This window comes from Rana temporaria, chromosome 6, assembly GCF_905171775.1.
Source record: "Rana temporaria chromosome 6, aRanTem1.1, whole genome shotgun sequence".
In the NCBI taxonomy this organism is placed as follows: Eukaryota; Metazoa; Chordata; class Amphibia; order Anura; family Ranidae; genus Rana; species Rana temporaria.
Genome location: NC_053494.1, coordinates 169274736 through 169287316, shown reverse-complemented (window position 1 = coordinate 169287316; position 12581 = coordinate 169274736). Strand labels below are relative to the sequence as shown.

Here is a 12581-nt window from a genome sequence, read left to right as displayed (position 1 = left end):
GGTGCGTAAGCTGAACAAGCCGGCTAACAAGCCTGCTACCACATAGAATTTTGCCCCTGCCTGACTCAAGGGTGGGTAGACTGTTTTGCGAGTTTTCAGCTCGGTGGACCTCCCTGCTCTCCGACCAGTGGGTCTGCGAGGTGGTCACTTCGGGGTACAAGATCAAGTTTTTCTTGTCTGCCAAACAGATTCTTTCCCTCAAATTTTCCTCTCCTTCCGGCTCGTCTGCCTGCTTTGATGGGAGCAGTACAAGACTTGCTCAGGTGCAGAGTAATTTTTACCTGTGCCCCTGGAGGAAAGGTTTCAGGGATTCTATTCAAATCTGTTTGTAGTCCCAAAGAAGGACGGTGTCCGTCTAATCTTGGACCACAAGGCCCTCAATGTCTTTGTGAGGGTGCAAAAGGTTAGGATGGAATGCATTCGTTCAGTGGTTGCTGCACTCCACCGGGGGATTTTCTGGCGTCCCTGGACATCAAGGACGCATACTTGCATGTCCCCATCTGCACCAGCCATCAGGTTTTTGCGATCGGCGAAGACCGCCATCAATTCGTGGCTCTTCCCTTTGGCCTAGCGTCGGCCCCAAGAGTGTTCACCAAGGTGCTCGCCCCGATTCAAGCTTTGCTGAGACAGAGGCATTGCTGTCGTGGGCTACCTAGACTATCTTCTGAGAGCTGCTTCTGGCTGAGAATTGGAGGACGTGTCTATAGCTAGTCAGACCCTCTGAGAATTTTGTTGGGTATTGAACATTCAGAAGTCGGTCTTGGTACTGACTCTGGAGCACCTAGGATTAATTCTAGAGTCCTCAGAGGCGAAGGTCTTCCTTCGGAGATGACACTCCAGTCGGCGGTGACATTGTTGGCATCCCGCAAATGGTCGTCGCTCCGTTTTTTGCATCAGAGTTCTGGGCCTCATGGTGGCCTCCGAGGCGGTACTGTATGCCCAATTCCACACAAGTCTTGCAGAAGGAGATCATGTCCATATGGAACAAGTCTCCTTTGTCTCTGGATCGTCGGATTCAGGCAAGTCACCTGGTCAGGGCTTCCCTGAGGTGGTGGCTGAGATCCCCGGCTCTTCTGTCCGGGAAAGTCGTTCATTGCTTTCCTCTGTCAGCCGTTTACATTCCGGGGGTAAAAAATTGGCAGGCGGACTACCTAAGTCGCCAGATGCTGGATCAGGGGGAATGGTTGTTGCATCCAGAGGTGTTTCAATTCCTTTGACGGAGGTGGGGCACACCGGACATGGATCTCTTGGCTTGTCGACTCAATCGCAAGGTGTCAAGGTTCGTGGCCAGGTCCAGAGATCCCTGGGCAGATGCGTTTGTGGCCCCGTGGGGTCAGTACCGGCTAATTTTATGCCCCCCTCCGACTGAAGTTGCTTCCTTGTCTGCTCCGTAGAGGCTGAGGGGATCCCGGTAATTCTAATTGCTCCCGGCGTCCATTGTACGCCAACCTTGTGCGCATGGTGGCGGATGCACCCTGGCGGCTGCCAATGCAGGAGGACCTTCTGTCTCAAGGTCCCATACTTCATCCTGCTTTACAGTTGCTGGCTTTAACGGCATGGCTATTGAAAGCCAGGTACTAAGGGGCTGAGGTCTGTCGGATTCGGTCATTTCAACCATGCTGAGGGCACAGAAGTTTTCCCTACCATCGCAATTAAAAGGCCTACATTTCCATGTGCGAGGAGATGGAGTGGATTCCAGGGTTCTGCTGTTTTTACAGCGTGTAGTGGATCAGAAACTTGCCTTAAGCACCATTTAAGGGGCAGATTTCAGCCTTGGCTGTTTTTTTTTTTTTTTGTGACCCACTCGCTGGTAAGTATTTTTGTGCAGGGGGCTTGACATGTGCTTCCCCCGATTTTAGACCACCGCTTCCTCTGTGGGATTTGAATCTGGTGTTCTCGGCTCTTCAGGATCCTCTTTTTGAGAACATCAGAGAAATTCCTCTCAACGCTATCTCAGAAAGTGGCTTATCTAGTAGCCATTACATCTGTCGGACGTGTTTCTGAGTTGGCGGCCTTGTCTTGCAAGTCTCCTTGGTCCTCCAAGGATAAAGCGGTGCTACGCCCGCAGCCTTCCTTTCGAAGGTAGTTTCAGCTTTTCACCTGTACTTCCGTCCTTGTGTCCTCAACCGTCGCATCCCAAAGAGGCTGCGCTACATACCTTGGATGTGGTACATGCTCTGCAGGTGTACCTGTCTGCCACGGCTTCGTTCCGAAGGTTGGACTCACTGTGGCGGTATCTGGTCCACAGAATTTCTCGGTGGATAAGGCAGACTGTCATCCAGGCCTACACCCTTACGGGGCGGGCGCCTCCTTTCCCTGTCACAGCGCATTCGACCAAGGCCATTGGTGCTTCTCGACAACAAGCGTCTGTTTCACAGGTGTGTAAAGCGGGGACTTGGTCGTCCATTCACACTTTTTCCAAATTTTACAAGGTTGATGTGAGTGCATCTTCAGATGCTTTCTTTCGGCCACAAGGTTTTGCAGGCGGCTGTTTGAGTTTGCAACGCCTCCGTTGAGGAGCTCTGCTTGTTTGGGGTGAAGTTGGTTTTTGATTGCTGTTCCCACCCCTTGTTTTTCTGACACTGCTTGGGGATGTCCCAAATGTCAAGATTTAAGGAGCTGTGTCCTTCCATGGACGATAAGAGGAAATAGTGTGTGTATGTGTGTGTGTGTGTGTGTGTGTGTGTGTGTGTGTGTGTGTGTGTGTGTGTGTGTGTGTGTGTGTATATATATATATATATATATATATATATATATATATATATATATATATATATATATATATATATATATATTCTCTCCATGCAATTGGGTGTTCAGAGGAGTGTTTGGGCAAAAAAAAAGCATAATAATGCACTTTGCCCATTTATATTCTGGCCAATAGAATGTCTTTAACCACTTCAGCTCTGAAAAATTTATGACAGGCCATTTTTTTGCAATGCCATTTGATCACCCTTTTGTGGCTTTTTAGATTTTGCGCTATAAACAAAGACCGACCATTTTGAAAAACATTATTTTCTGCTATAAAACATACCAAATAAAATGTAAAATCAAATTTCTTCAATTTAGGCCAATATATAGTCTACTACATATTTTTGATAAAAATACCCTAATAAGCGTATATTGGTTTGCGCAAAAGTTATAGCGCATGACCCTTTTTTGGGGAACAGTGATGCCAATACAGTGATCAGTGCTAAATGCACTGTCACTGTATAAATGGCAGGTAAGGGGTCAACATCAGGAGTTATCAAAGGGTTAAGTGTGTTCCTAAAGAGTGCTTTCTGAGAGTAATGCTGATGGAAAATAGATCCAGGTTTCTGCTTGGCAGAAACACAATATCCATTTTCTTCCCTCAGACAGGCAGTCTGCCTTGTTTACATAGCAGACCACTGTTCAGTCTCTCCTTTTAAACGATTGTGGGTGGCCGGCAGCCATTGCACCAGCTGGTTGGCTTCCGCTGTGTCCAATTGGCATGCGTGGGAGCCATCAGTCACGGCACTTGCAAGAAGAAACGGCACAGAAGCCTCTTTCTTCACAGCATGTGCACCAATGAAATCGTCGGCACACTACAAACGGCGCATGTTTAGTAGATCTTTCCACTTCCTATTTTATTCATAAACTTCATTCTAGACTTGCCTGTAGGTAAAAGTGACAATCGGTGGCTTGCTACCACTTTAAAAGTATATCTAAAGCAATGAGCTAATAAAAGCTTGTATATTTTTGCTTGCTTCACTTTCTGACCCAGATTCACAACAGGAAGTGAGAGGAACTGCCTTTCAAATGGTCAGGTAACATTTGTTCCCACTAAGATTTAAACTTTTATTGTGGGGACTACCGAGTGAACATTAAAGGGGGGGGGGGGGGGCCCCTGAATGGGCCAGATCTTGGCAGTGCACCACTATTCTGCTGCATCATTCCTGATGGTGGTAGTCTAGCAGTGAAAGGGAATATTAAAATCTAATTATACCCAGCGAGGGGGAAGGATTGAGTCATATGCCATTTGCAGCTGGTTAGTTAGGAATCTTGACCTGCCACACAGAGCAGCTAGTCCGAAAGGATCGGATCTGGACTGGTCGGTGCATTTAGCACTCAAGGGAATAATGGCAGAATCCAGATCAGAAACGGGGGTTTTTGGTCATCTTCATCCTCTTATATGGGAAGGGTAAGATGTGTAGAGAATATGCAGCCAGTGGCCTCAGAACCTCTGATGTGCATGCTTGTTTTGGGTCAGTGAATCGGCATAACTGCCAGCCAGTAACTATGGCCTAAATATTTGGGTATGAAGAACTCTTTTAACGCAACAATTTAATACGGTGTGTGCTTTTATGTGTAAAATTTTGGCTTATGCAATGTTAACAGGAAAGGTGATTTTTGGGGTGGGCAGGAATGATCGCAGGAATATATTGTATATTGAGCTGGAACCTGATCTCTCTGGGATCTGCTTTTAAAGCCAACAGTTGGCAATGCTTATGTCCACTCAAAGGAATGTTTTTATAATCCATTTTTCTTGTCTAGATCACAGATTACAATTTATTTTTGTCTCCAGGGAGAAGGCAGATGCCCAGAAACAAGCCGAAGATGCTGAAATGGTAGGCATAAACTTTAGCCCCCCTAGAGCTTGTGCTAGAAGAGCCCATTTACACTAGGAAAATCATGTGAATCGCACAAGGATGCAATTCACTTTCAGTTTTGTGCAGTGCGATTTCAAAATGGGCTGAAATTGCACCATACCAAAAGTAGTGCATGAACAATTTTTATTTACGCATTAAAACCTGAATATCTCTGTAAAGGCTCATTGGGGTCTACCCCTCCTTCCCCCTTCTAGATTGTAGAGGTTTATTTTGGGATGACTAGGTGCCTTTTCATAGGTGGATCATTGGCTAGAATTCTACCTAAATGAAATGTGTAATTAAATCCTCCAATCCTTTACTGTCAAGGAAGCTGCCATCTTGGTCTACTCAATTTCCATGGTGTTGCACATTTAATCAGCCATTTGATGGTTTGACAAGCAACTGCGTCAGTAATCATTCAAGGAATGGTATGGTTTTTGGAAAATGTTAATGACTGGTTTAGTTCCTCTTTAAGCAATCTTTAGTCTCTTGTCTTTTAAATACACTGTGACTTGTGTGTTGCTGGCCTTATCCAGGTGGCACATAAGATAATGGTTATTTAAAATGGTAGTTTCTGAAAACTACATTTAGGGCCCTTTTACGCATACAGACCGTTCAGTTCAGTCACTTTACGGATGAAAAACTGATGAAATGAACTTCAGCTATATAGCTGGTTGGTAAGGAGGGGGGCTGGGAAGCCAGCTGCCACATTCTTAACTGTGGCGGCGCATAGAGACGGGATACCTCAGCTGTGCCGCCCCAGGTCGCCAATTCTAGTTGCAAATGCGACCTGTCGCCCGGGTTTTGTCGAGCCCTGCCTTATCCGAGCATGCAGCCCGACGGGTCAGGAAAGGGAGTGAGCGCCCCAATGTTGGGGGATAATGGCCTCTTCCTGACAACCCTGGCCAGTAGGGGGGGTCTGCGGGGAGTTAATTGGAATCTGGAAGCCTACTTTAACAAGGGGGAGCCCCAGATCCCGCCCCTATGTGAATGAATATCGAGTATTTCATACCCCTACCCATTCACCCCAAAACAGTGAAATGTAAAACAAGGGAAAGGTTGCAAAAATGTATGTCATCTGATGTACGCAGATGTCGTCTGCTAACATCCTTTCCGTTCATAAAAAAAAGGATAAACTGCAAGTGATCACCAGTTGCCTGTTTTTTCCATAGTGTTTTTTTTTTTTTTTTATCAGTCAACAGATGGATGAAAAACGGACGAACGGTCCTTATATATGAAAGGTGCCCAAGTTATAGTTGTTAGTCCTGTTCATGTCTGTTTTGATGGCTGAGGCTGCTGTTTCAGAGAGATTTTGTGTGTCTGGCATTGTTGGCTTAGGGGCTCATTCACACCGGCATTCATCGTGCAGTGTGAAGAGTGGTTTTAGGTTTTCTAATGCTGAATCGTACGCAGGTAGCCCATATAAAGTGAGTGGATAAGCGGCAGCTGTATAGATATGCCACAGCTGAGTTTTGCCAGGTAGGCAGGGTTGTACGCAGATCGGCTCTCATTACACGGGGTACCATGTGAATGGCCTTAATTCAGTGCTGGATGCTAAAATGTTTTTTGGGTGTAATTGTTTGCCTTTTTAAATGTAGTGGAAAAAATATAATTTAAAATATTAAATGGCTTTTTATGTACAGAAAACCTTGGAAGAACAGACTGGCTGCCTCTTAAAATTCTCAGGAGACTTGGACAATATGACTTCCAGAGAAGATCTTCATGACTTATTTCAAGATCACGGTGAAATAAAGTGGATTGACTTCAGTAGGGGTGCTAAGGAGGTGCGTATAATGCCCAGTAGAACGTCTAGAATATTGCCCCCGTAAATGCTTGCCTTATTACTTACTTGCATTAAAAAGGATAGTCAATCTTAAAGTGGAGTTCCACCCATAAATATAACATTACATCAGTAGTTTTAAAAAAAAATGTCATTAGTCCTTTACGAAAATATATATATATATATATATATATATATATATATATATATATATATATATATATATATATATATATATATATATATATATATATATATATATATATATATATTTTTTAGATGCCTTCAAAGTGTTGTTGCTAGGCAGAATAGTTAATCTTCCCACTTCCTGCACCTAGGTGCTTAATGCTCCCTAACCCACACCGCACAGACTCCTGGGAATGTAGTGGGTGTAACTTTCCAGGAGTCTGTGCACTCCCCTGTCTCAAAGAATCATGCGACTTGGACAGCACAGGTGCTGAAACCTGATCTGACACTTCTTGTGCAGCACTGAGCATGTGCGAGGTCTGCAAGGCTGAAATCCAGGAAGTCATACAGTCTGGCTTCATGATGCCCACACTTAAGATGGCCCCAGTCAATTTATATTTTATAAAGTGTCTAAATGCTGTAACAACCTAACAAAACGGACCTTAGTTTACAGACTAACTTTACTAGAATACATTAAGCTTGTGTATTACAGGGGTATTTATATTTAAAAAGTGAAATTGTGGCCGGAACTCCGCTTTAAGTGACACTCTGGCCATAGCAGTAGCAAAAAGACTGACCAAGACTAGCCATAGACAGTTCAAATCTCGGCAGGTTCACAAGATCTTCAAACTGCTTTAGAGATTTTGCACCTGCTACTGCTAAACATTTTGCATTAACTTGGTTTAAAACTTTCTAGGCAGGTAGACATTAAACCCTGTAATGATTAAATGATCATCTTCACTGCTGTGTGAAATAGTTAGGTGGCCAGTGATCACATGAGTTATTTTGCTGAATTGTCCTTATTTTCTTTATTTTTAGGGAATTATCCTGTTTAAGAGTAATGCAAAGGAAGCCTTGGAGAAGGCCAAGGCAGCAAATAAAGACAACTTACAGTTGAAAGGAAAGGATGTAACTTGGGAGCTTCTAGAGGGTGATGTAGAGATGGCTGCACTGAAGAAAATCATGGAAGCCCAACAAGAAAGCTACAATAAGTGGAAAGGCCCTAAAGGTTGGTACATTCTTTTAGTAGTGCAGTGTGGACATGGCCTATGACTAGTTTAATTAGGTTGTTTTTTTTGGACCCAACAGCATTTGAGTACACAGCTAGTCAGTGCACCAGGGATTTCTGAACTTCTTGGCTCCTTGTATTGATAGCTAAATTCACTTTTCTGAGGAAAAAATAAATGCACGTACCGTATACTCTAGTATAAGCCGAGTTTTTCAGCACTTTCCCACTCTGCTTATACTCTGTCCTCTGCAGCCTAATCCCCCGGCACTGCGATACATTCAGTGTCATCGGTGGCCGTGCAGTGTAACCAAGCACCGCCTCCTCCTCAATAGGCTAAACACTGACTCGCTGCTGGAAACGGAGTCGTGTTTCATCACGGAGGCGGCGCTTGGTTACACTGAATGCATCACAGTGCCGGGAGATAAGACTGCAGATGGGCATATATATATATATATATATATATATATATATATATATATATATATATATATATATATATATATATATATATATATATATAGTGAGCTAATATATTGCGTGTTCCAGCACAGTACTGTCCCTAACAAACTGCTTTTAAGGTTGTTTCATAAAAGGAAAGACTTGCAGATTGTTGTATTGGATACTTTCTTTACTTACTGTCTTTGCAAACAGAATCCCTTGTCCACCTTTATACTCCCTTTTTTTTCCTGTGGTCGCTTGTTGCGTCTTCCTCCTCTGCATTTGGCACCAAAAATGTGCTGTGTTGGCAACCCAGGGGGGATTAGTAATGTCTCTTCCTAGGTCAACTGTCTGCTAAGCCTGGGCACGGTCACTGGGGAGCAGGTCAAATGCTCCCTTATATGTGGAAGTGCCAGGTATTCTTGCCAGACATTTAAGGTGCTAAAGCAGACTAAAATTGCCAATTTAAAAAATAAATGCTTTATTTCACCTGGTCGTTGCATCTTTGTGCTCCTAATCTCCTGCAGCCACTCTTTACAGCACTGGGAGACAACGCCGATCAAGGTACCTGTGGCATGAGGCTGAGGCATGCAAATGCCCATTGTTGACTTTTCCACTTACAGTAGCTGCTGCATTCTCACCCTAGGCTTATACTCGAGTCCATAAATTTCCCCTTTTACCACACAAAAAGTAGGTGCCTCCGGCTTATACTCGCATATATAAGGGGGGTCTATTTTTTTGATATTTTCAAAGGAGCCTGCAAAGCAGTTTATTCCCTAGAATTAAAAGTTGACTTTCAGGAATTGCAATGTTTCCAAGCCGCCTGAAACTACTAGCTGGGTGTGCAGTGGACAGCCTCAAGAGATCTGATTACCAATGCTGCTAAAATGGACAGGATAGATGGTTCCTGCCCTCAAATGTAGAATAGCTAGCAATCATTCGGGAGCTTGTGTCAACTTGCTTTATTTTTTAAGCGTGTTTACAGGCCCCTTACAGTAAACTTTGCATAATGAGGCTGCTTGTACACTAACTTTAAAAAATCTGCCTCACGCATTCAATTTACAGGAGTAGGATTAGATGTTGGGTGTATCATTAAACTTTTAATGAGCTTTGTGTGAAAAAAAAACTCTTAACGTTTAATTTTCCTTTTTAAAATACAGGTGGTAAGAAATTTAAAGGCAAAGGAAGGGGAGGTAAAGGAAATGACAGTTCATCCAGGAAGAGAATCCAGTACCAAGGAAAGAAAAAGAAGTTTGAAAGCAGTGATGAAGAGGACGCAGAAGGTGGGTTTTTATTTCAGTACAGCTTTTATTCAACAAGTGCCCCACGGGAGCAGCTTTACACAGTTTAATGTAAACTTGGGGTAAATGGGTGTTGTGGGCCGTCTTTACACTTTTTTTTTTCTTTTGTCACCGGAAGATCAGCAAAGAATGCAGATTAAAAAGGCAACTGCAGGAGGCCTCTAACTTTAATGCAACTAACTTTAGTAACCCAAGTAGGTGTCTGTAGAGCGTGTTGCCTTAGGAGGCTGGGGAGTGAGTCGCCACATCCTGTGCTGTACTAATTGAGAACCTGGGTATTCTGTTGAAGGGCTGTTTGGCTCACAAAACTGCAGAAAAACAAATCCTTTGCCCCAGACTGTTCCTGGAGTTCAGCTGTAAGCCAAGTATGATCTTCATGGCTGGTTCTCTGAGGCGTCATCCAGCAGCAGCTGTCCCTTTCACTCAATAAGCACGGTCTTGCAGAAAAACATCCTTGTTGGCTCCTTGGCATTGAAGCATTTGGTTTTAGTATAGATTGAGAATCTGTTGCAGATGTTTATTTTCAGTTCTTCATTTTACAGAAGGAACAGGTGATGCCAGGAATGGAAGTCCCAAGAAGAGGCAGCTGGAGGAGAAATCCCCTGAAGCACCAGTGGCAAAGCAACAGAAGACTGCAGAAGACCAGTAACTCTGCCTGGGGTTTTAGATGTGTTTTTATAACAAAAAATAAAATTCCAAAAAATAGCGAATGCATATTTTAAGTCTACAGATGCTGAATGTCAGTCGAGTGAGAATCTGATGAAATCCACATTTATGTCAACCTGCAACGATTTTTTTATTTTGGTTACTTTTTGAGTCATTGAATGAATGGCACTTGTAAAATTTGCTAACTGAAACTTTATATTTATGTTAATACAAACACTTTTTTGTTTGTTTAATACAGGTTAGTAACTCTTCTGGGAAGTATGTACTTTGACACCTTACATGTAATATATTCAATAAAAAGTAGATTGTACTTGGCTTCTCTCAGTTTAATGACTAACAGAAAACCTATTCATTTTTTTTTTTTTTTTTTAACAGCAAATTGATTTTCTGGGGTGGTTTGGGAGGGTTATTCCCAGAAAACTGGAGCAAAATCAAATGTTTAAAGGAAGCTCCACTTGTTCGCACCCCCTACATTTGGCACTTTGAGGGGGGATAGAGAGGGTACCTGGGGGGTGTCTTTTTTTTGCCATAAAAAAATAAATCCCATTCTGGACAGATTAGGAAAGGTCCCCTGGTCTAATTTTTGCCATCTGTGCCCAATTGGGTAGATTCCATTCACTTCCCATAGCCAAAACAAAGTGAAGAAATTACTGCAAAATAAGGGAATTCCTTGGGGGCACCTCCGAGCCATTAGAACTATTGTCAGATTTCCCCTCTTTTCTGGGACTACCCAAAATGTTATCAATTTGCTTTTCTATATACTTTCATTGAATATGGTAAACGGGAGGAATATTTTTTTTTTTTTTTTAAATGAGGTGTCGTGTAGCACTAAAAACTGACAGGAGTTAAATCCCTCTCTACCCTATCCAAACGCTTAAAGTAAAACTTTAACTTTTTTTTTCACAGCAACCAGATCTGGGCTTTGCGTTCATAATCTATGGCCAAAGCAACTTTCTGCAACCCCCATTTCCTTTTATTTTTACTGAAAGCCTTTTTGGTGACCAGCAACTCCAATCTTTGCTGGAATCGCTGCACGCCTGATAGAAATTTCTTTTTGTAGGGGGCTTTGTTTCTTTACTGAAGGGATAAGGCTGTTTTCAATGCATCAGCTCCTGTGAGCTTTGTTTACTGGTGCCAGATTTATCCTGTAATGCAGGAGTGGAGAGAGGTGTTTGCTACCTTAGTAAATGGTTGCTTTCGCAAACTCCTGCATGTACAACCACATTATAGTTTACTATACAATTTGACACAGAACAATGCATATGAACTTACAGATTTCTTCTTGTGGAACTTGTAAGATGCTGGAAGATCATACCGAAGCTCTATAAACAAAGTGAAAAGTTACAACTGTTCCACACACTTTTGTTTACCAGCTGCAGTTTACAATCACTTTAAGGCAGGGGTCTTAAACTGGCAGCCCTCCAGCTGTTGTCCCATCATGCCTTTGAGTCCTGCTTGTAACTGTCAGCCTTGCAATGCCTCATGGGAATTTTAGTTCTGCAACAGTAGAAGGGCAACCAGTTTGAGACACGGCAGGCTGTTCTGATCTGTGCATAGATATGCTTGCAGATATGTGCCACTTGTCATTGATTTCGCAGCCTAGCTGTACAGTAAATCATTCACATGTGATGCACAGGTATAAAAGGTTAGTTAACCCTTTGCATAAAGCAGCACAAGCTGTGGGGTAACCATTTTTAGATATATAATGCACTATGTTGTAAATGTCTTAATTTAGGTTGCTTAACTGTAGGCTATGTTGGCAAGGGCTCCCCAAAGCCTGGCAAAAAAATGAATGTCAGCCTTCTTGTCCTGTTTCCAGGAGGCTACAGCTGTTGGACACGAGCTGCTAAGCATTAAAGGAGCAAATGCTGTTTGGGCTTCTACAGGGCTGAGGAGTCTCCCTGCTCCCATGTAACAGTGGTGGTAGACAAAACGGCAGCACTATTGTGTGACAAGCAGGGGAGCAAGTCACAAACCCCAACCCCTGAATACAAGCTATCTCTTTGCAGCAACCAAGGAGTAAAACAAGATACAATTTTAAGTTGCTGCTTTGCCCACATTTTTAAGTGGAATGGAAAATGTGTTGCCCTACAAATAAGATTAACGACCTCAAACCAGATCGGCACCAACTGTGTGGCATTTTATCTTTACTCACAATGGAGGCAATCTACTAAAACTTGGGCAACTATGCACAGTAACCAATCAGGTTTTATTGTTGAAGCTTAACCACTTTCTTACTGGGCACTTAAACCCCCCTCCTGCCCAGACCAGCGTTCACTCTTTGACAATTGCGCGGTCATACAACACTACCTCCCCCCCACAAATGGAAGCTTTCTTTTGGTGGTAGTTGATCACCTCGTGTGTTTTTTATTTAAAAAAAAAAAAAAATACAAAACCGTTTTATATTGTTATAAAATTTTGCAAATGTGTAATTTTTCTCCTTCATTGAAGTACGCTGATGAGGATGGGCACTGGTAGGTGGTACTGATTGGCACTGGCAGGCAGTACTTGTGTGCACTCATGAGGCAGAATTGCCTCTTTCACAGCAGCCAGTAATCTGCCTTTTTTTTTTTTCCCCTCTTCTCACGCTG

At 43.0% G+C, this 12581-nt stretch overlaps 2 protein-coding genes across 3 annotated transcripts in view; one reads left to right on the top strand and one right to left on the bottom strand.

Annotated features, from left to right (window-relative positions):
• Positions 1-10305, top strand: part of SSB (small RNA binding exonuclease protection factor La) — a 27630-nt gene extending 17325 nt beyond the window's left edge. Inside the window, exons 8-12 of the mRNA XM_040357783.1 lie at positions 4547-4589; positions 6254-6394; positions 7396-7585; positions 9184-9306; positions 9867-10305. Of these exons, the coding sequence (XP_040213717.1) occupies positions 4547-4589; positions 6254-6394; positions 7396-7585; positions 9184-9306; positions 9867-9973 (604 nt within the window). The 3' untranslated portion in view covers positions 9974-10305. The remainder of the gene's footprint in view (positions 1-4546; positions 4590-6253; positions 6395-7395; positions 7586-9183; positions 9307-9866) is intronic.
• The window catches only part of METTL5 (methyltransferase like 5), a 25877-nt gene continuing 22603 nt past the window's right edge, over positions 9308-12581 (bottom strand). For both annotated transcript variants that reach the window (XM_040357785.1, XM_040357786.1), the window contains 2 exons: positions 11263-11312; positions 9308-10106 (listed from right to left, as the gene is read on the bottom strand). In XM_040357785.1, coding sequence (XP_040213719.1) covers positions 10065-10106; positions 11263-11312 — 92 coding nt within the window. In that variant the 3' untranslated portion in view covers positions 9308-10064. The remainder of the gene's footprint in view (positions 10107-11262; positions 11313-12581) is intronic.